Raw genomic sequence first — 19,510 nt, 5'->3', positions numbered from 1 at the left:
ACAGCATATTAAAAAGCAGAGACATTACTTTGCCAACAAAGACCCGTCTAGTCAAAGCTATGGTTTTTCCAGTAGTCATGTATGGATGTGAAAGTTGGACTACAAAGAAAACTGAGCATCTAAGAATTGATGCTTTTCAACTGTGGTGTTGGAGAAGACTCTTGAGAGTCCCTTGGACTACAAGATCAAACCAGTCCATTCTAAAGGAAATCAGTCCTGAATATTCATTGGAAGGACTGGATGCTGAAGCTGAAACTCCAATACTTTGGCCACCTCATATGAAGAACTGACTCACTGGAAAAGACCCTGATGCTGGGAAAGATTGAAGGCAGGAAGAGAAAGGGAGGACAGAGGATGAGATGGTTGGATGGCATCAATAACTGGATGGACATGAGTTTGAGTAAGCTCTGGGAGTGAGTGATGGACAGAGCAGCCTGGCCTGCTGCAGTCCATGGGGTCGCAGAGACACGACTGAGCAACTGAACTCACTCACTCAAAATAACAATAGTTATAACTAGTCTCCCAGGTACCCTGCGGTCTTCTTAATTTCAACTTCTTAGATGTTCTCTGCTGCTGGTGGTGGTGCTGCTAAGTCGCTTGTGTCCGACTCTGTGCGACCCCACAGACGGCAGCCCACCAGGCTCCCCCGTCCCTGGGATTCTCCAGGCAAGAACACTGGAGTGGGTTGCCATTTCCTTCTCCAATGCATGAAAGTGACAAGTGAAAGTGAAGTCGCTCAGTCGTGTCCGACTCTCAGCGACCCCATGGACTGCAGCCCACCAGGCTCCTCGGTCCATGGGATTTTCCAGGCAAGAGTACTGGAGTGGGGTGCCATTGCCTTCTCCTAGATGTTCTCTATTTGTCTTATTAGTTCCTCGTACCTCCCTGAGTTCTGACTCTTGGATTCTAAAAGTGCGTTTTGAGAAGCAACGTGGAAAACGGAATGCGGAATCCAAAGTTCGTGTCAGATGAGCCCAACTACTCTCTACATTGTATGGGGAAAGATAATTGGGCTTCAGTCTAGGATGTACTATTTACTAACTGTGGAACCTTAGATAAACCAGTTGATTTCGCTGCACCTCCGCTGTCTCAGTTTTCCCACCTTCAAAATGGGAGTAGAATTTACAAATGGGGGAATGGATAGGGCAGGGCTCACTGTCAAGAAAGGAAGTAACACACTCAAAGACTGTCTAGAATTCTACAGGTCCCAGTAAATCCTAGGGGAAAAGCTCCACCCCAAACCTACTGACTCCGAGGGGGTGGGGCCCCGGAATCTGTATTTTTAACAGCTTTCCAGGTGAGTCAGATGTCTAGTCAAGAGGACTCTTTCCAGTCCTCCAGCTCTTTGATCCACTTATTAACTTCCTTCTGGTCCCAGCGATTTCCAGTTCCCGCAAAAAAAAGGAGCCGAGAAAAGAGGGGAGAAAAAGCATATCCAGGGTCGGAGTGGCCGATACCGGTCACTCACCAGCTTCCTTCCTCCCTGGCGCCAGCCGCCAGGTTACATAACGGGTCCCGCGGCGCGCTCTCGCGAGGTTTCCACCGCCCCCGCCTCGCTCCACGTCAGAGGGAACCGGGCGGAGCGGCCAACATGGCGGAACGCAGGCGACACAAGAAGCGGATTCAGGTAGCAAAGCCGAACCCTTGGGTAGGGGGCTTTAGGGCGCTCGGAAGTGGAAGATGCTGGGAAAGCTCCCGGGAAGGGCGAGCGAAATCGAGGACAAGGTGGGGTGGGGTTCCACTGTGAGGCCGCAGGTTGTGGGCTGCGTCGTTGTGAGGGGCCTGAGGAAGGGCGGCGTTGGAGACGGCGGAGACAGGCGGAGGTGCTGGGGCTGCAGCGGAAGGCAGAAGGCGCTGCGCTCGGAATCGGCCGTGGAGGCGCGGCCGTCAGTTCAAGATTCTGGTGGAGGCGCCGGCCTGGGCCTGTGCTGGGAGGTCAGCGCCCTCCGAGCACAGACATCGACCCTCCCGAGCTCCTCCCCTCCCTTCTCCACCCCATCTTTTCGCCTTAGCTGTCCCGAAATAGAGGCCACGGTAACTAGGGTAGAAGAACGCGGAGGACTGACCTAAAGCTACCCGTTCTTTGTGCGCGGATAGAAGGACCGTAGGACGTGGGAGTGAGCGGGATTTGGTCAGCTGCCCCGAGGCCCAGGCGGCGACCTGCGTATCCAGGTGTTCGTTTGCTTGTACCCGCCTTTCTCCTTTTTATTATTAACGTAAGCGTCCAGTTGAAGTTGTGTGGCTTTCTTTCAGCGACACAGTGTAAATAAACAAAACTCTCGGTACTGCAACGAGCGGGTCGCGCCCAGGAACCTTTGACATGGCAGTGTGTCATCTCATAACCTACATAGCATCCCTCCCTCATTCCACAGGCCTGTCATCTGTGTGTTTCTTCCCTACAATTTCCCCCTGTTGTTCATGCTCTCTGCTGAGAGGATTAAACATGTGGAACATCTTAGACTCAGGATGTGTGTCTGCTTGTTAGTTAATGTGCCTAGAAACCTTCATATGTCATCATAAATTGGGCATGTTGTAAATTGTTAATATGCTAATCACAAATTGTTACACTCATTTTCTTTCTGTTCCTTTCTATTTCATTGCTTAGAATGACTTTCTGTCTGATGTTTTATTTCTCTGTTTAAAAAAAGTTTATCACTTAACTTACACCACGGGTGATTTCGGTATGCAAGTTAAAATTATCCTTAAAAGTCTGAAGTACTAGGGGAAAAAAGATATGATCAGTAAATCTGGAATTTTGGAATTTGGCAGAAATAAGAAAGTTTCAAGTAGAGTACAGAAGGGGACCAAGAAGAGACAAATCCTGCCCTCTCCCCCAAGTTCAGACAGGTCATAAAACCAAGGCTTAAGTTTATTGTGAAAGAAGTTTATAATTATACTATTCCTAGTCTTTCAAAATTTAATGTTATTGGTCAGTTGTGGATACATAATTTTTTATTAGAATTTGTATTGAAGTTGTCAAATTAGTACTTACTGAATTTCTTATATTTACACATATGGTACATTTTATGGCCCTAAACATTTTTTTTTTTTTTTTAATTTCAACTCTTCTTTACTGTGGTCACAAAAGTGATCCTAATTTACTTTGAATAGCAGCTCTATTTCAGTTGTGATCTCATATTAAGCAAAAAGATTAAAAACTGGTATAGCAGTGGTAGTGACTGGGAGCTCAGACTTGAGCCATACTGTGCCTGTTTGTACCCCAGTGTCAGTAATTATTAGCTGTGTAACTTTGGTCGAATTACTTAGCTTTTTTCCTCTATATCCAAATCCATAAGAAGAAATATTTACCTTGAAGGGATCCTATTTGGGTTGTGGTGGAAAAAAATACGTGAGTGGATGACTTGTTATTAAAGGTTATAAAAGCTATGAAAATAGTATTTGGCACATAACTTTTTTTCCACCTCCCCGAGGATGAAGGGTTTAGGATTACTTTTTTTGGTTTTTGCTAAGCACTCTGATATGCTGAGGTGGAGAAGGCAATGGCAAGCCACTCCAGTACTCTTGCCTAGAAAATCCCATGGATGGAGGAGCCTCGTGGGCTACAGTCCATGGGGTCGCCAGGAGTCGGTCGCGACTGAGCGACTTCACTTTCACTTTTCACTTTCACGAAATGGAGAAGAAAATGGCAACCCACTCCAGTGTTCTTGCCTGGAGAATCCCAGGGACGGCAGAGCCTGGTGGGCTGCTATCTATGGGGTCGCACAGAGTCAGACACGACTGAAGCGACTTAGCAGCAGTAGCAGCTGATATGCTGAAGAAATATTAACAGTTACCTATTCAGTAAATAAACCTTTGAGTTGAGAGTGCCATAAAAATTTTTTTACTTACTATTGTTTAATTGTGAATTAGCTAAGTATGTGAGGATCTGATTGTTAAAAAATCAAGTTGTTATACTGCTAAGTGAAAATAAATGACATTTCTCAAATCCTCCAACTTTTCTATATAGCTATGTTGTGTGGAAGGAATGTTGTAGAGCTCTTGGGCATACTACTTGGAGTACTACTATGCAGTCTCAACAGTAGCTTATCAATCTCCCTTTTTTTTCCCTTCAGGGAATCAGAAAATGTAATATTGGTGTTACTTTAGACAAAAAGATCAAATGTAGTGGCCATGTTTACAGTTGAAGTTACAAGAAAACATCCTATTGTAAGACTTTTGGACAAAAGTTCTGTAATATCAACTCGGTTTCCTGTTGTTTGTTACTTGATGTTTCATGTTTACAAAAGATTTCTACATATAATAGAATTAGGGACCTTGAGTTGTAATTTGTATGTTGGGGGAAAGGATTGCTACATGTAAGTTCAGGGTTTTAAAAAGTAGTTAATTTGTATGCTTTTTCTGGGACAGCCTAATTTTAGATTTCTGGTATTCCATCAAAGTTGGAAGCAAGAGGACTATTTTGTCACATTTCCTTCTTGGACTCACTTTACTGGCCACTGAAAACCAAAAGTGAGCTATGTGTTCATTGACATTACATTGGGAAGTTTTCTTGTTTGAGATTTCCAAGTGAAAGTGATCTCAATTCAAATTAATAAAATATTTGAAAACAAATAATTGTTAGTTTTCTAAGATATGCAACCATGTAAGTTCAGAAACATACTCTAAGTGCTTATAGGTTAACAAAGTGCTGTTTACTAGAAAGGTTAGCTTAAAATCCTAGTACCGAAAATTTTAGAGTTGAAAAGGATTTTCAAATTGGGTTTTTTGGAAACCTCAGTAGCCACTACTATACTACCATTATCCCTTACATCCTTCAAGCTACTATGTGACTTTAAGCAAATGATTTATCTAAGATCTCCTCTGGCTTTTAGATTTTAACCTGAAACCTATTTGCATTTTCACAAATATTTTACACTGCTTGTGAAAGTGTTCGTCGCTCAGCCGTGTCTGACTATGCGACCCCATGGGCTGTAGCCTACCAGGTTCCTCTGTCCATGGGATTCTCCAGACAAAAATACTGGAGTGGGTAGCCATTCCCTTCTCCAAGGGATCTTCCTGATCTAGGGATGGAACCCTGGTCTCCCACATAGCAGGCAAATTCTTTACCATCTGAGACAATACTGCTTGTATAAAAATACAAATTGACAATTGGTGCCCTAATCTATGTCTTTTGCTCAATTTATTCAACAAGCTTATTTATTACCTAAGATTATTTCTGTTGAATAAATTGATTTAAAATTTTTTTCATCATTTTGAGGGTAGGAGAATGAGGTGGCAGAAATTCTAAGTCAAAATTTCTGTAAGATTGAAGCCCATGGCTTACTGACTCTTGATCTAATTTTTTTTTCTCAGAAAGGTTACCTTAAGTACCAGCTACAATAATATATAGCTAGAAATGGTAATGGAGAAGGCAGTTGCACCCCACTCCAGTTCTCTTGCCTGGAAACTCCCATGGACGGAGGAGCCTGGTAGGCTGTAGTCCATGGAGTCGCTAAGGGTCAGACATGACTAAGCGACTTCACTTTCATGCATTGGAGAAGGAAATGGCAACCCACTCCAGTGTTCTTGCCTGGAGAATCCCAGGGACAGGGGAGCCTGGTGGGCTGCCGTCTATGGGGTCGCACAGAGTTGGACACGACTGAAGCGACTTAGCAGCAGCAGCAGCAGCAGAAATGGTAACCCCAGTTTCATTATAGTATTTTTTAATGTTGATGTATTCTGAAATAAAAAATAGTCTTTGTTAAATAATTTAAAAAGAAAGTTCTTCCCTAACTTTCCATTTTTGTAATTTTGGACTGTGAGTTGCAACTGCTGGCATCTTGGTGTTTGGGTTGGCAGTCCACCCTCAAAATGTATTGGTTCTTTGCTTGCTCATTCTAAGATGTTTGGGCTCATTCATTGAGCTACAAAATTCCCTTCATTGGAGGGTTGATAAACTTGTTTCTCTTTTTTAGTGGGTGATGCTATTCCCAAAAGACCTTCAATTTTGTCATTAGATTTCTAGAAAAGTTAGGAAAATATTCTGAAGATAATGTGTATATAGACAGGAAGAGGATAAGACTGTTTTAGCCTGCAGCAGGGGAGCAGTGAGAAGGAAGATTCCATGGCAGGCTCTTCTGTATTACTAGCTTCCCAAGTCATGTAATCTTGGTATGCTTCAATAATAATCTTTCTGGCTTCAAAGCCCCAGCAGATGGCACAAATCCTAAACTCTTAGAGGCAGCCTACAATATGTATGTTATATGTGGTATAATGAACATGTCATATTTCACAGAAGATACTAAAAGTTTTTTAAGGATTTGAACTTGAAGGAGGAGCAAGGAAGAAAGCCGTTCTGTTGTACAAATATCTTGTTAAGAATTCTAGTCAGATGTTTTAGGGAAGTTACTGATACTTTAAGAAAGTATCAGTGAATAAGGAACTCTGTGTCTAGTTGAGATTATCCAAGTCCATGTTTTCTGGGCCTTTTCTGTTTATTCATGCTTAGCAGTGCCTTTACCAAGGAGGGGAAGGGAAGGAAGATAGAATACTTGAGTATGTTTTTGCAATTGTGGAAAAGAGCTTGGTGAACTTGAAGTAATTGTTAAAATGAGGTTTTTAAACTGTTGTGGATTCATGTAGAATCAGATTCCGTACTGTATATAATAACAGTTTCTTTTGTATCCTTGTAACATATTTTATGTGTGATGCCTGTATCAACAGTCAGTAGATTGGTACCATGTCTAGTTAATGGTTTGGGTGTTAGTATGAGTGTAGACTGTCATGCCTAAGGTTGATGTGATTGTTTCCTCCCCAGAATAACCTTCATTCTGAAATTCTGTTATTGAAAAACTGTCCTTTTAGTTGATCAGACTATTTGACATCTTTTACTAAGTAATTTCGGAGAAGGCGATGGCACCCCACTCCAGTACTCTTGCCTGGAAAATCCCATGGACGGAGGAGCCTGGCAGGCTGCAGTCCATGGGGTCTCGAAGAGTCAGACACGACTGAGCAACTTCCCTTTCACTTTTCACTTTCATGCATTGGAGAAGGAAATGGCAACCCACTCCAGTGTTCTTGCCTGGAGAATCCCAGGGACGGGGGTGCCGCCTGGGCTGCCGTCTATGGGGTCACACAGAGTCGGACACGACTGAGTGACTTAGCAGCAGCAGCAGAAACTAAGTAATTTCATTCATCCTTTATCATTGAGTCCTTCCTATCTGTTCTACATTTGAAATGTTTCAGATATCAAAATCCTTCTTAGTCCAGAGTATCACATCACATCTTACTTGAATACTAACTAGTTTCCTGCCTTATGCATTTATTCCCCAGTTCATTCTACATGTAGGCTCCAAAATAGTATCTCAGTCTTTTTTTTTCTCATTATGTCCTCCTCCTAGTCAAAAACTTTCTGTGACTTACAGGGTAAATTTGAAAATTCTCAGAATGCTTTGAATACTATTTAGCCCTATTATACTTATACCTACTTAGCCTCACAATGCTTTCTAACTTGACTCTAGTGAAACCAAATTTTATACTCATTTTCAGCCACAGTATTTTTATACTGTTCATTCAGCTTATCCTAAACTTGTTCATCTTTCAGAATCTAGGTCCCTCTTCCAGGAGATCTTTCATAGATCCTGTTTTGTACTCCTAAAATATTTTTTCTACCACTTATTTTGAAAAATAACAGTTGTTGTTTTGGATAGTTGTAACATAATGTAGCGGAGAAGGAAATGGCAGCCCACTCCAGTACTATTGCCTGGAAAATCCCATGGACGGAGGAGCCTGGTAGACTGAAGTCCATGGGGTCGCTAGAGTCGGACACGACTGAGCGACTTCACTTTCACGTTTCACTTTCATGCATTGGAGAAGGAAATGGCAACCCACTCCAGTGTTCTTGCCTGGAGAATCCCAGGGACGGGGAAGCCTGGTGGTCTGCCGTCTATGGGGTCGCACAGAGTCGGACGCGACTGAAGCGACTTAGCAGCAGTAGCAACAGCAACATAATGTAGGTATTGTGCCTTAACAAATTTTTGGTATTAACTGTAGCACCCAATGGTATTTTAGGGTAAACAACTCAGTAATTATATGTTTGAACAGTTTACATTTATCACGAGTTCTCCCCCACATACCATTTTTAATGATATCCCAGTAACAACTTATCAGTCAATTAGATAAATCTTTAGATTGACAACAGATGTATTAACTGAGGGGAAAAATTAAACATATATGGGTGTGATTATAAAATAGAATTGGTCTCTATAAAGCCAATTATACTATCCCATTATTTCCAACTATTTATATAGTGTGACTTTTTCGGCTGTACATGAACATACAGAATATTGTTACTGATAGATGAGGCTTCTAGAAATTCAGTGTTACTTGGGCATAATTAAATGCTATCATTTTACATATACTAATGTATTTTAGTGTGATTTCAAAAACCAAAATATAGAATACTTTTTAGCTTGTGAAAACTATATTTTGTGAAAATAAAAGTTGCTCAGTCTTGTCCTACTCTTTGCGACCCCATGGACTGTATAGTCCATGGAATTCTCAAGGCCAGGATACTGGAGTGTACTGGACCCCAGATTAAATAATTATAAACACTGTAGATTGTAGTGAACTTGGTAGTGTTAAAGTTTGAATTTACAGTTTTTTAAGATTCTATTTTTCTGTTGATATTTATTTTTATATATAAAACTAAAGGTCTTTTATTCTTATAAATATTTGGTTTTTATTATAGTCTTCATTTGGATTGAATGGTTTGGGTTTTTAGCTTTTTTTAAAATTTTTATTTTATATTGGAGTATAGTTGATTTACAATGTGTGGGTTTCTAATTTTTATCGTCACAAATAGTAACCCACAAATGAGGTAGTATGAGAGTGTAAAACTCATGCACTGTTAATTGGCTGTTTGAAGCAGAGAAGTTGGGAAATGCAAAGGAAGAAATCCGAGAAGTAGCTGCCTGGTGACCCAACAACAAGGGCACAGATTTTCACTTCATCTCACAAATTACTCCTCTTCAGGATAAAGTTAAAGCTGAGACTTTGTTAGTTGTCCCTTATTTTCCGCAGACATAACTGAATTCAGACTTATTTGAAATTTGTGGAAAAACTGACATAAATACAGATGATTTAGATAGTTTATTTTTCCTGTTTTGTATTAGTAGAATGTCTTGCCTAAAAGATAACTGTCTTCGGCATTATTTATTCTCAGGAGTCTAGATTCTTGGCAGTTAATTCTTCGCTATTATTTGGCACTTTATTCGTTTTAAGAAATAGACCTTCATGAAATCATTCACATTTAAAGTATACATTGCTAGAAATATTGCTTGAGTTCTCTATGTATTGTGCTTAAAAATGTGAAGGCAGTGCTTTTATTTTGATATTAGTAACTTACAGCAGTAAGACAACTTCTAAAAGTAAAAAAAATATAAGATATATATACACAAATGTAAATTGCTCTCATTTTCTTCAGTATATGAGTAGAGAGAATAAGTACACTGCTTTTAACTACTCAAAAGTAGTTCAGAAGGTAAGGAAATAAAAGCAAGATGGGAAATGATAAACAATGAAGTGGTAAAAAATTTGGAAGAAAGAATGGGAAAATTTTAGAAAACAGGGAAGGATTAAAGCAGCCTTTTCAAAACTCTTTGTTCACTTCCATTAATCAGTTCTTAAAGTGAAAGTCACTCAGCCATGTCCGACTTTTTGTGACCCCCTGGACTATGCAGTCCATGGAATTCTCCAGGCCAGAATACTGGAGTGGCTAGCCATTCTCTTCTCCAGGGGATCTTCCCAACCCAGGGATCCAACCCTAGGTCTTCTACATTGCAGGTGGATTCTTTACCAGCTGAGCCACCAGGGAAGCCCAGTCAGTTTTAAATGAGATTATAACTTACTTGTCTATTGCATTTTAATTTTTGCTCTACCTCTGTTCAGAAAGGAAGAAGAAAGGCAAGGTGAGAAAGGATTCCCCGACAGTATCTAGAATTTGTAACCCTAAAAGGAAAGGGAATACAAATCTTCAGCATCTCAAGTAGTATCTTGTATCTGGGACCACACTGGGACAGCTGTCTTTGGTTAATTTGAGAACTCCTCCTGCGATCTCTAGTCTTTTGTTTAGGGTACATAACTTTGGCTGTTACTTAACATTTATTTATGGCACCTGTTTCTACCTACGTTGACATTTGGGCACTCACTATTGACAGCCTCTTAATGTTTTGAATTATTGTCTTATGGCTTGTAAAGAGAGACCAAGCAAGGGTAAAGATGAACTGGTACACAGTGGTTACCATGCTGGAAAAACAACTCAGAATAAATGCCTTGTAGCTGAGGTCAAGAGACAAGCAACTTTGGGCCCTCTCAACTTGTATTTGAAAGATGTGTAATTTTAAAAATCTCCATTCTGTCTTTTGTATAGATTACCAGGTCTGCTCTAGAAAAAGCTTGAAAGAAAGGCCTGTAGTACACTTTAAAAGATTTTCAGAAAAGATATGTAATTTATTCTTCAGTGTATGAATGTCTCAAGTAAATAATTACATTAAATTTAATATTGTTACTTTGCAGGAAGTTGGTGAACCATCTAAAGAAGAGAAGGCTGTAGCCAAGTTTCTTCGATTCAACTGTCCAACCAAGTCCACCAATATGATGGGTCACCGGGTTGATTATTTTATTGGTAGGATTTCATATTTTAAATTATGTTAGTGGGCATATTTTATAAAGATACCTAATTTGGGGATAGGCAGATGTTTTAAAAGTGCTTTGCAAGAATGATTGGTGAAGGTAGGTGAGGGTCATATGGCACATGATTATCCTATTCTTTCCTTTCATAATTAAAAATGTCAATAGTAAAAATGAAGTACTTTTTAATGACATTTGAGATATTTTTAAAATAGAAAAAGATTTATTTTCAGTACTGATTTTTAAGCAGATAGTTCATGTACTTAAATGATACTTTTTAAAAAAATTCCAGCATAGAAGTCAGTGTGAAACCAGTCTGTTGGAACCAAGTTGGGAGCTTTTGTTCTTCATATAATCTGAACAACTTCATTATAAGCTAATATCATCTGTAGTATTGCCCCATAACTTATAACTCAAAAGTTGTTGAGTTTGCCTGTCTGATCAATTAAGATTGAATTGCCATTATCGAGAAGAAATTCCTTTATATTCTCTTTAGTGCTATGATTAATGATTTTGCTAGTCATTAAAAGTTTGAAAAATAGACATGCTATTCTTTTCAGATCTCATCTATTTAGTTTTTTCTAGTGACAGCAGTAGATTGTTCACAGAACGTATTCCTTGGTGGGTAAAGCTTAGAGACAGAATTTCTCTTACTGTGTGGTAGAGGACAATTTTTGGTTTGTCTTATATTTTGATTATTTGATAAGAGTGATATTTACATTTATTTTGAACTTTTTAAAGAACATTTTCTCAATTTATATTGCTTGAGTTCATATTTTTTTATCATTTATTTCACAGCATTACTTTAAAAAGCTGCTTATCAGTATGTTTCACAAATTGAGCTATTTGTCATGATTGTGTCAGACTTAAATTTTCTGTTGAACTTGGTTTTATTTTCGAATGCTGGAATGTTGAAATTTGCCTTATAGAATATTATTTAGATAGACTCAAGTTCTGCTATATACTAAATTTAGAATAATTAATTTCTTCTTTAGCTTCTAAAGCAGTGGATTGCCTCTTGGATTCAAAGTGGGCAAAGGCCAAGAAAGGAGAGGAAGCTTTATTTACAACAAGGGAGTCTGTGGTTGACTACTGCAACAGGTACTGTTTATTTCTTAGTGAAGGATAATGTGAATAGTAATTTAAAAACGGTCTCCGTGGTCCTAAAGCTCCTTCCCTGTTTTTATCATTTAGTTCTGTTACAACGTAGCTCAAGCATGACTTTTACGTGTAACTTGGATATCTTCAGTAACTCAGGAAATGCATTTATTTGGAGTTAGACCATCATATTTTTATAGTTTTTATTTGTGTTCTATTAAATTTGTACATTTGCAGGCGGACTGAACTGAGGGATCAGCAATAAAAATCATATACCAGTGCCTATTGTGAACATAAAAGTTCTTTCTTTTCTAGAGAAAACAGGTGGGGAGTCTTTTCCAAAACTTTGTCAGGAACTCCTAATTGGCCTGTTGTCCCTGTTGTTTGTGTGTCTACCCACTGAGCCATTAGCCAGGTACACTCTTCTGTTTTGTTTGTGATTGCTATTGTATTCCTTGTGAAATCAAGGCAGCTGTGACATCTATCTTTTCTTGATTCCAAGATGAAGTATAGACAGTTCAGTAACATATCCATGTGTTTTATAGGTACTTCTTCTTTGGGAAAAACGTTTCATGGTGAATGGTGTAAAAAAATCCATTTTCTGGGAGTCCAGTGGTTAGGACTCTGTGTTTCCACTGCAGGGGCCACAGGTTCCATCCTTGGTCAGGAATCTAAGATCCCTCATGACACATGATATGGGCCCCCCCCCCAAAAAAAAATCACTTTTCTCTTGGGAAGAAGTATGCTGGTTTTGTGTTTTTTTTCTCCCCCAGTTTTCCCCTTTGGTTTATTTACTACTTGAACAGATTTATTAAGATGTTAGTAAATCAGATTGCTTCTGTGACAGTGAATTTTATAATTGGTGGGAATTTGACATTTTAGATTATCTTATATATTTAGTAGGGAGATACACATTGCATTTACTAATATATTGCTTAATGGCATTTAAAGTGGCAGCCACATTTTAAGTCCTCAGTCACTGAGTTGTGTCTTAGTCTTTGTGACCCCAAGGACTGTAGCCTGTCAGGCTCCTTCTGTCTGTGGAATTTTCCAGGCAAGATTAGTGAAGTGAGTTGCTATTTCCTTCTCCAGGGAATCTTCCTGACCAAGGGATCACACCTGAGTCTCCTGTATTGGCAGGCGGGTTCTTTACCATTGAGCCACCTGGGAAGCAGCAGCCACATGAGAACCCTCTTAAAAAACTGTGAAAAAAAATTTCACAGTCTGTCTGCTAAAGCTGTAAAGTTGAAGAATTGTTAAATGTTTATTAAAATTCTTAGCTGCCAGGGAATTCCCTGGTGGTTCAGTGATTAAGACTCCTGCTTTCACTGCCATTGGCCTGGTGTTCGATCCCTGATTGGGGAACTGAGATCCCACAAGTGGTGCTGCACAGCCAAAAAAAAAAAAAAAAATTCTTAGCTGCCAAAAACTGGAGTCATTAACGGACCTTTCAGAAACAATGAAAATTTCATTGTTGGGGCAGGGATTAGCTAACAGAAGTGCAATCACTATTTTCCTTTTAGCCATCTGTGTATTAGAATTCCAAAGTGCAAATTTCCCTGCCTGCCTCAAAATAGACTTGTTTTTTGTACGTAGTATATAAGTAGAAGCTGCTATAAATGCACAAAGAAGTTAAATCACTTACCCAAAGTCACAAAGCTAGTAAGTGGCTAGCCAAAATTCTAAATCCAGCCATCTGGCTTTGCAGTGTAGTCCATGGTCTTAACCACTGCACTATACTATCTTCTCCAAAATAATGATCCGGTTAATGAACAGAAATTAAGATGAAGGATTAACCTGTCAGTATTATTTGAATATTAGTGCTTGCTTTGGCAGTACATACACTAAAATTTAATATAAAATCTGAGCCCAACTCTCCGAGATAAGCAGCCAATATTAATATGTTTCTCTTGGCCTTTTAGGAGACTTGATACTTTGTTATATGAAAAGCAAAAAAAAAAAAAAACGAGTATGGCGTCAAAACCACTTCTAATAATAACCATAGAGACCTCATGATGACCAGCTGTCATGGGTTCCTAACTGACTAGAGGCAGAACCACAGAGAGACACTAGTCCTGTCTCATTCTCTGAAGTGTGCTTGAGGGAGGTTGAGGAAAAACAAAAGAAAACAGGAAACTATAGTATGATACACAAAACAGTCTTTTCTAGTATGCTCCATGCCTCTTCATGGCCTGTTTCAAATACAGACTCTTAAATCTTGTATCTAGTGTCATCCTAACCTTCCTGTGACTTTGCATCTCCAACCCCCCAGTCTACTAATGTCCTTATCACTCTCATTCTTATACCACACTCCTCTTTTCTGATCTTTTGGTAATAACCTACCACTTTCTCCACGTGGTTCTATCCTGCCTGCCTCTCAATATAAGTCCCCCACATTCCATCTTTAGTATTTAGTATTCCCCGGGTCCTCTAGCTTACATTAATCTAATATTCTATAGAATTTATAAAGGTAACTGTTTAAATAGATTTGTTACATGTGTGTGTGTGTGTGTTTTTCCCTTGCCGACTAAATCTGAAGGCAGTTGGAGGACTGTTCTATACTTTACTGTAACTCCACAGCAGTTAGCTCAGTGTGGGCATTTAATAAAACCTCACCCTTGTTAGATAAGTTAAAGTCCTAAACACATGTCTGGCATTTAATAAACATTTACTAAACCTGGGAAAAAATTAAGAGGTGAAGAAAAGTAATAAGCAATTTAGTGGCATTTTGCAGGCTGCTTTTAATCCATTTATTTATTCTACAAATACATATCAAATATCTATTATAGGCCAGGCCTCAGGAATACAGAGATAACTGTGACTTGGCTCTTGCCTCCAAAGCACATATTGTTGTCGGAGAGAAAATCTGTGACTAGTTACAATACAGTGTGTTCCGTAAGAAAGAAAGGAAAGTTCAAGAATAGCCTCACAGAGAAAACATTTTAATAAAATTTTGAAACATAAAATAGGTGATTACCCAGCAAATAATAGGGGAGTGGACATTTGATCCTGGCAGAGGGCATAGAACATCCTGAGTTAGGAAAGTATGAGTAGTCTGTGAAAATGTCAGTTTATGTAGTTGATTTGTTCTGTACGGTGTGTTTAAAGCTAAATAAATTGAGGCACTGATTTTATTACAATAGTAAGTGTCATCTCATTTTTTGAGGCATATGGTGAATTGAAGTAGACATTCTCTATCAAGGAATAAGTCAATGATTCTGCTTATTAATGAATGGAATGAGGGTGTAATGTAATGATTTATAAACCAAATGTGTTTTCTCTATTAAATGAAATTAATGATTTCACTGCAGCACTGGTAATGGCTAACATTGAGAACGTGCATTCCAGGCACCATGGTAAACAATCTGTATGCTTTTCATTTAGTTCTAGAAACCCCTATGAAATAGATACCCCATTTTAGAAATATACTAAAATTAAGTAACTTACCCAATACTGTGTAGCTAATTAAGTGGTAGAGGTGATATTTGAACCCATCTACCTGAATGTGAATTTCTCATTACCAATTTGATTGGTTAATAATCTTAACTTTTGTCTCATGGGCTGGAGCAGCTGTGCAGAAGTAACAGAGCAGATGTTCCTGCTGATTCTATCCTCTTCTGTAACTGCTTGTCAAGGGAAGAATTGTTTTTTCTCCTAAAGTTCTGTGGTTTATTTTTTAAATTATTTATTTCTTTATTAAGAACATTTTTTTCACTAAAGCAAAGAAAACTTTGAGAACGCAAAGAAACTTGAGAAGACTTTGAAAATGATGCAGAAGAAAATGCAAATTACTAATGATGTTGCCTCAGGAATAATTACATTACCATTTGAGACAATATATTTAAGTATCTATATGTATACATATGTACTCTTAATATATGGAGAGCTATAATATGAACTGTAGTATGAAATACTGCTCTTCAATTAACATACAGTGAGTAAGATGTATTTTCATTTTCATACTAAATTGTAATGAATGATCCTGATAGAAAATCTGGAAATTATATAAGTGAAAAATAAAGAAATTAGAATATTTTCATTATAAATTTTTGTAAGAAAGTCTGAAGTAGAATGAAAATGAAAGATTCCCCCCCCTCATTCAGATACTCAACACTACTCTTAAATCTCACTTTCTGCTCATAAGTAGTTAATTATTAAGGGTCTCATTTCAGATTTTTACTTGTTTACATAAATGTGTGTATGTAAACAGATATTCATATATGTATGTGTAGTAGATATTAATGCTAGATTCTTTGGGGACATTTCAGACAGTTGCACAATTGTATGCTATATAGCTCTTCTGAACAAGAAAAAGCTTTTTGGCAATGTTCATGGGATGGTCCTAATTGGGCATCAGAAAGAAGCCCAGCCAAGCAGGTCAAAACACAGGTAGGCAAAACATAATGATCAGAAATAAGTGGTATTTGGCCAGGAAGGAAGTGTCTAGTTAGCAAGTGTGTGATGCGTTGGAGCAGGCACCAGTGGAGGTAGAAAGGTGGATAGTTACCATTAACAGGCCCAGCTGGTGGCAGTGAGACCTAGCGTCTAGGTTGTGTTTTGATAGTTATCCTTTATCAAGACAGTAATGAAGGAACAAATGAGGAACTCTGAAACTGGAACATAAGATTTGAAAAGGTTTTCTTTTAGATGATAAAAATAAGCGTAACCCAGTTACTTTAGTAGGATTAGAAAAGATTGAGTCAACCAAGGTTGACTTAATTTGGTCTCAGCTGAGCTTCCAAACTCATCAGATAAGCAAATAAACAAGAACAACAACAAAAAAGAACAAAGCAAGCATCTCACTCATAACATGAAAAAAAAAATGACATGAATTGTATTAGAAGAAAAACTGCTGTGGATGGGATAACAATGTGTTGAGAGAAACACATAGTGTTGTCTCGCCAAATATTTTGTACAATTTTTATCTTGATACTGTGAAGAATTGTTTTCAGAGTTCAGAAATCTTATCTTAGCATATTTAATTATTCATTATTTAATTGAAGATATTTCATTATAGTGGCAGGCTGAGTAGTGAGGTACGTGGAGAGAAGAAAATAACATCAAGAAAGACATCTGAAGACACAATTTGGATCAACAGATCATGGGCACACTTTTAATCTATTAACATTTAACTTTTATTTATTTTCCCCATATATTTATATTCCATTTATGTCCACTCTTGAATTTGAGACTTTAAATAAAGCAGAATTTTGATTACTCCTTATGAACCTAAAGAAAAACTAAAGGAATCTCATTAAATTATATAGTTGAAAATTAGATTTCATATAATCAGGTTGACTGCACAAGTTTTCGAATAGACTGTTTTTCCATGGACTTACTAGTTGTAATTTTTCTTGTGAGTTGCCAATGTATGTCATTCTTTGTTCACTTTATTCAGGTCTTGATATTTTTGCTTTTCAGTCTACATCTACATAATGGATAGGGAATATAATGTCATACCTTTTTTTTAAAGGCTTTTAAAGAAGCAATTTTTTCATCGGGCACTAAAAGTAATGAAAATGAAGTATGAGAAAGACATAAAAAAAGAAAAAGAGAAAGGAAAAGCTGAAAGTGGAAAAGAAGAAGATAAAAAGAGCAAGAAAGAAAATCTAAAGGATGAAAAGACAAAAAAGGAAAAAGAAAAAAAAAAAGATGGTGAAAAGGAAGAATCCAAAAAGGTGATTTCAACTAGATTTAAGTAAAAATAAAAAATTTATTACATGCATGTTATCACTACTGGCATATCAAGACTTTTAAAATGTTATGCAGCAACCACTTAAACCATATTAGGGTTTTGATGAATACATGATTGAGAATTTTGATTTCTGTGTCTCATATAGTAAAACTTTGAGTATATGAATGTCATACTCCTTTTTGCTTGTTTGTAAATACTTTTTCTTCTATTCAACTTGTTTTTTAATAGGAGGAAACTCCTGGAACTCCCAAAAAGAAGGAAACCAAGAAAAAATTCAAGCTTGAGCCCCATGATGATCAAGTTTTTCTGGATGGAAATGAGGTGAGAGTACCTACTAAAAGTAGAAATCCAATTTTCCATAGGAGTTTTTAGAATTGTCTTTGATGCCTTCACTAAGAAAATAAGTAATTTAGATTAATTTAACCATGTAGATATAAAATCTACCCTTTTTAAAAATGAATTTCTCTGAATTTATAAAAAATTTATTAAATCAGTCAGAAGTATGTTCAATTGTCTGTGATAGGTAGAAAAAAAGAAATAACAGTGACTTAAGATGGATACTTATTTCTCTCTCATTAAAGAAACCTGATGGTAAGCAGATACAGCAGCTCCATGGTGGATCTGAAGTTTTCTGCCTGTGTAAGGCAATTAGTAAAGATTATCTCATGGTCCAAAATGACTGCCAGCCTTATATATGCATCCAAAGGAGGGAAGGAAAGTGAGGGACATGCTTCTTTTTTAAGGATACTATCCAGAAAACAGGCAGTTTCATTTCTGTATGGATTCCATTGGCCAGAACCTACTCACATGGTCATGACTTCCTGCAGTAAAGTCTTAGAAACATGATTTTCATACTGAGTGATCCTTTGCCCAGTAAAATACAGGGTTTCCATTACAATCAAAAGGAAAAGAAGCAGAATGGTTAATGAGGAACACATACTGGTTTCTACCTTTCACAGTCAGACACATTACTATAAGGGTCTACAATTTTCAACATTACTTGATGCTTTACTTAAAATCATTTTAATGTATTTAATAGAATGTTTGTGTGGTGGTAGCCCTCCATGAAGACCACTTAATTTAGTCATTTGACCATTATAAAAACATTTAGTTATATACTAGCGATTGAGTTGTGAATTTCTTTCTATGCTTAATACAAAGGTAGTATAAATTTAAAAAGTTAGTGGTTCTTGGAGCTGTCAGCTTGAAATTCTGGGAAGGCTTTTTAGAAAACACGTGCACTAGGCTCATTCCAGACATACTTGCGTGAGGATCCCTAGGATGGAATCTAGAGTGTGTGTGTGTGTGTGTGTGTGTTTTGTATTACATTTCCCTAGGTGATTCTGATGTGAAGCCCTGTTGAAGAACCAATGTAATAGAAAACCACAGGTCTGTCTTAATGTGAAAGCTCAAATGCCTTCAGTTAAACATAAGGTTAACTCTATGCCAAGTCATTTTTATAGGTGCTGGGCATACCATGATAAAAAGATAAAATTCTCTTCTTGAAAACTCTTTTAGTCTAGCAGGCATACAAACCAGACATACCTCATTTTGTTGTGCTTCAGAGATAAAGTGTTTTGGAAGGGGGTTTTGTTTTGGTGTTGGTTGGTTGGTTGGTTGGTTGTTTTTACAAGTTAAAGAGTTACAGCAGCCCTACATTGCATGAGTCTATCGACTTCATCTTCACAACAACATTTGCTCACTTTGTATGGGTCACATTTTGGTGTTTCTCACAATATTTCAAATCCTCTTCCAGCAAAAAAAAAAATAAGACTCACTGAAGGCTCTGATGATGGTTAGCATTTTTTAGCAATAAAGTATTTTTTACTTAGGGTATGTACATTGCTTTCTTAGACATGATGCTATTGTACACTTAATATTGACTGTAGTATAATGTAAATGTAACTTTCATATGCACTGGGAAAACCAAAAAATAAAAAATGGTATTATTGCAGTATTATTGGAGCTAATCTTGGAATATCTGAAGTATGCCTGTACTGTATTATGACATGGATAGTGTTATGATGGGAGAATACCAATCAGGGATGGTTAATCTAATCAAAAGAGGATTAAGGATGGTCTGGATAT

At 37.7% G+C, this 19,510-nt stretch overlaps 1 protein-coding gene across 1 annotated transcript in view; it reads left to right on the top strand.

The window, feature by feature from the left end:
- The first annotated feature begins 1,522 nt into the window (after nucleotides 1–1,522).
- Nucleotides 1,523–19,510, top strand: part of SEC62 (SEC62 homolog, preprotein translocation factor) — a 33,191-nt gene continuing 15,203 nt past the window's right edge. The window contains exons 1-5 of the mRNA XM_061416369.1: nucleotides 1,523–1,627; nucleotides 10,516–10,624; nucleotides 11,625–11,730; nucleotides 17,201–17,405; nucleotides 17,651–17,743. Of these exons, the coding sequence (XP_061272353.1) occupies nucleotides 1,592–1,627; nucleotides 10,516–10,624; nucleotides 11,625–11,730; nucleotides 17,201–17,405; nucleotides 17,651–17,743 (549 nt within the window). The 5' untranslated portion in view covers nucleotides 1,523–1,591. The remainder of the gene's footprint in view (nucleotides 1,628–10,515; nucleotides 10,625–11,624; nucleotides 11,731–17,200; nucleotides 17,406–17,650; nucleotides 17,744–19,510) is intronic.

The sequence above is a fragment of the Bos javanicus genome, chromosome 1 (genome assembly GCF_032452875.1).
Source record: "Bos javanicus breed banteng chromosome 1, ARS-OSU_banteng_1.0, whole genome shotgun sequence".
In the NCBI taxonomy this organism is placed as follows: domain Eukaryota; kingdom Metazoa; phylum Chordata; class Mammalia; order Artiodactyla; family Bovidae; genus Bos; species Bos javanicus.
This window is presented reverse-complemented; position numbering and strand designations above follow the sequence as displayed.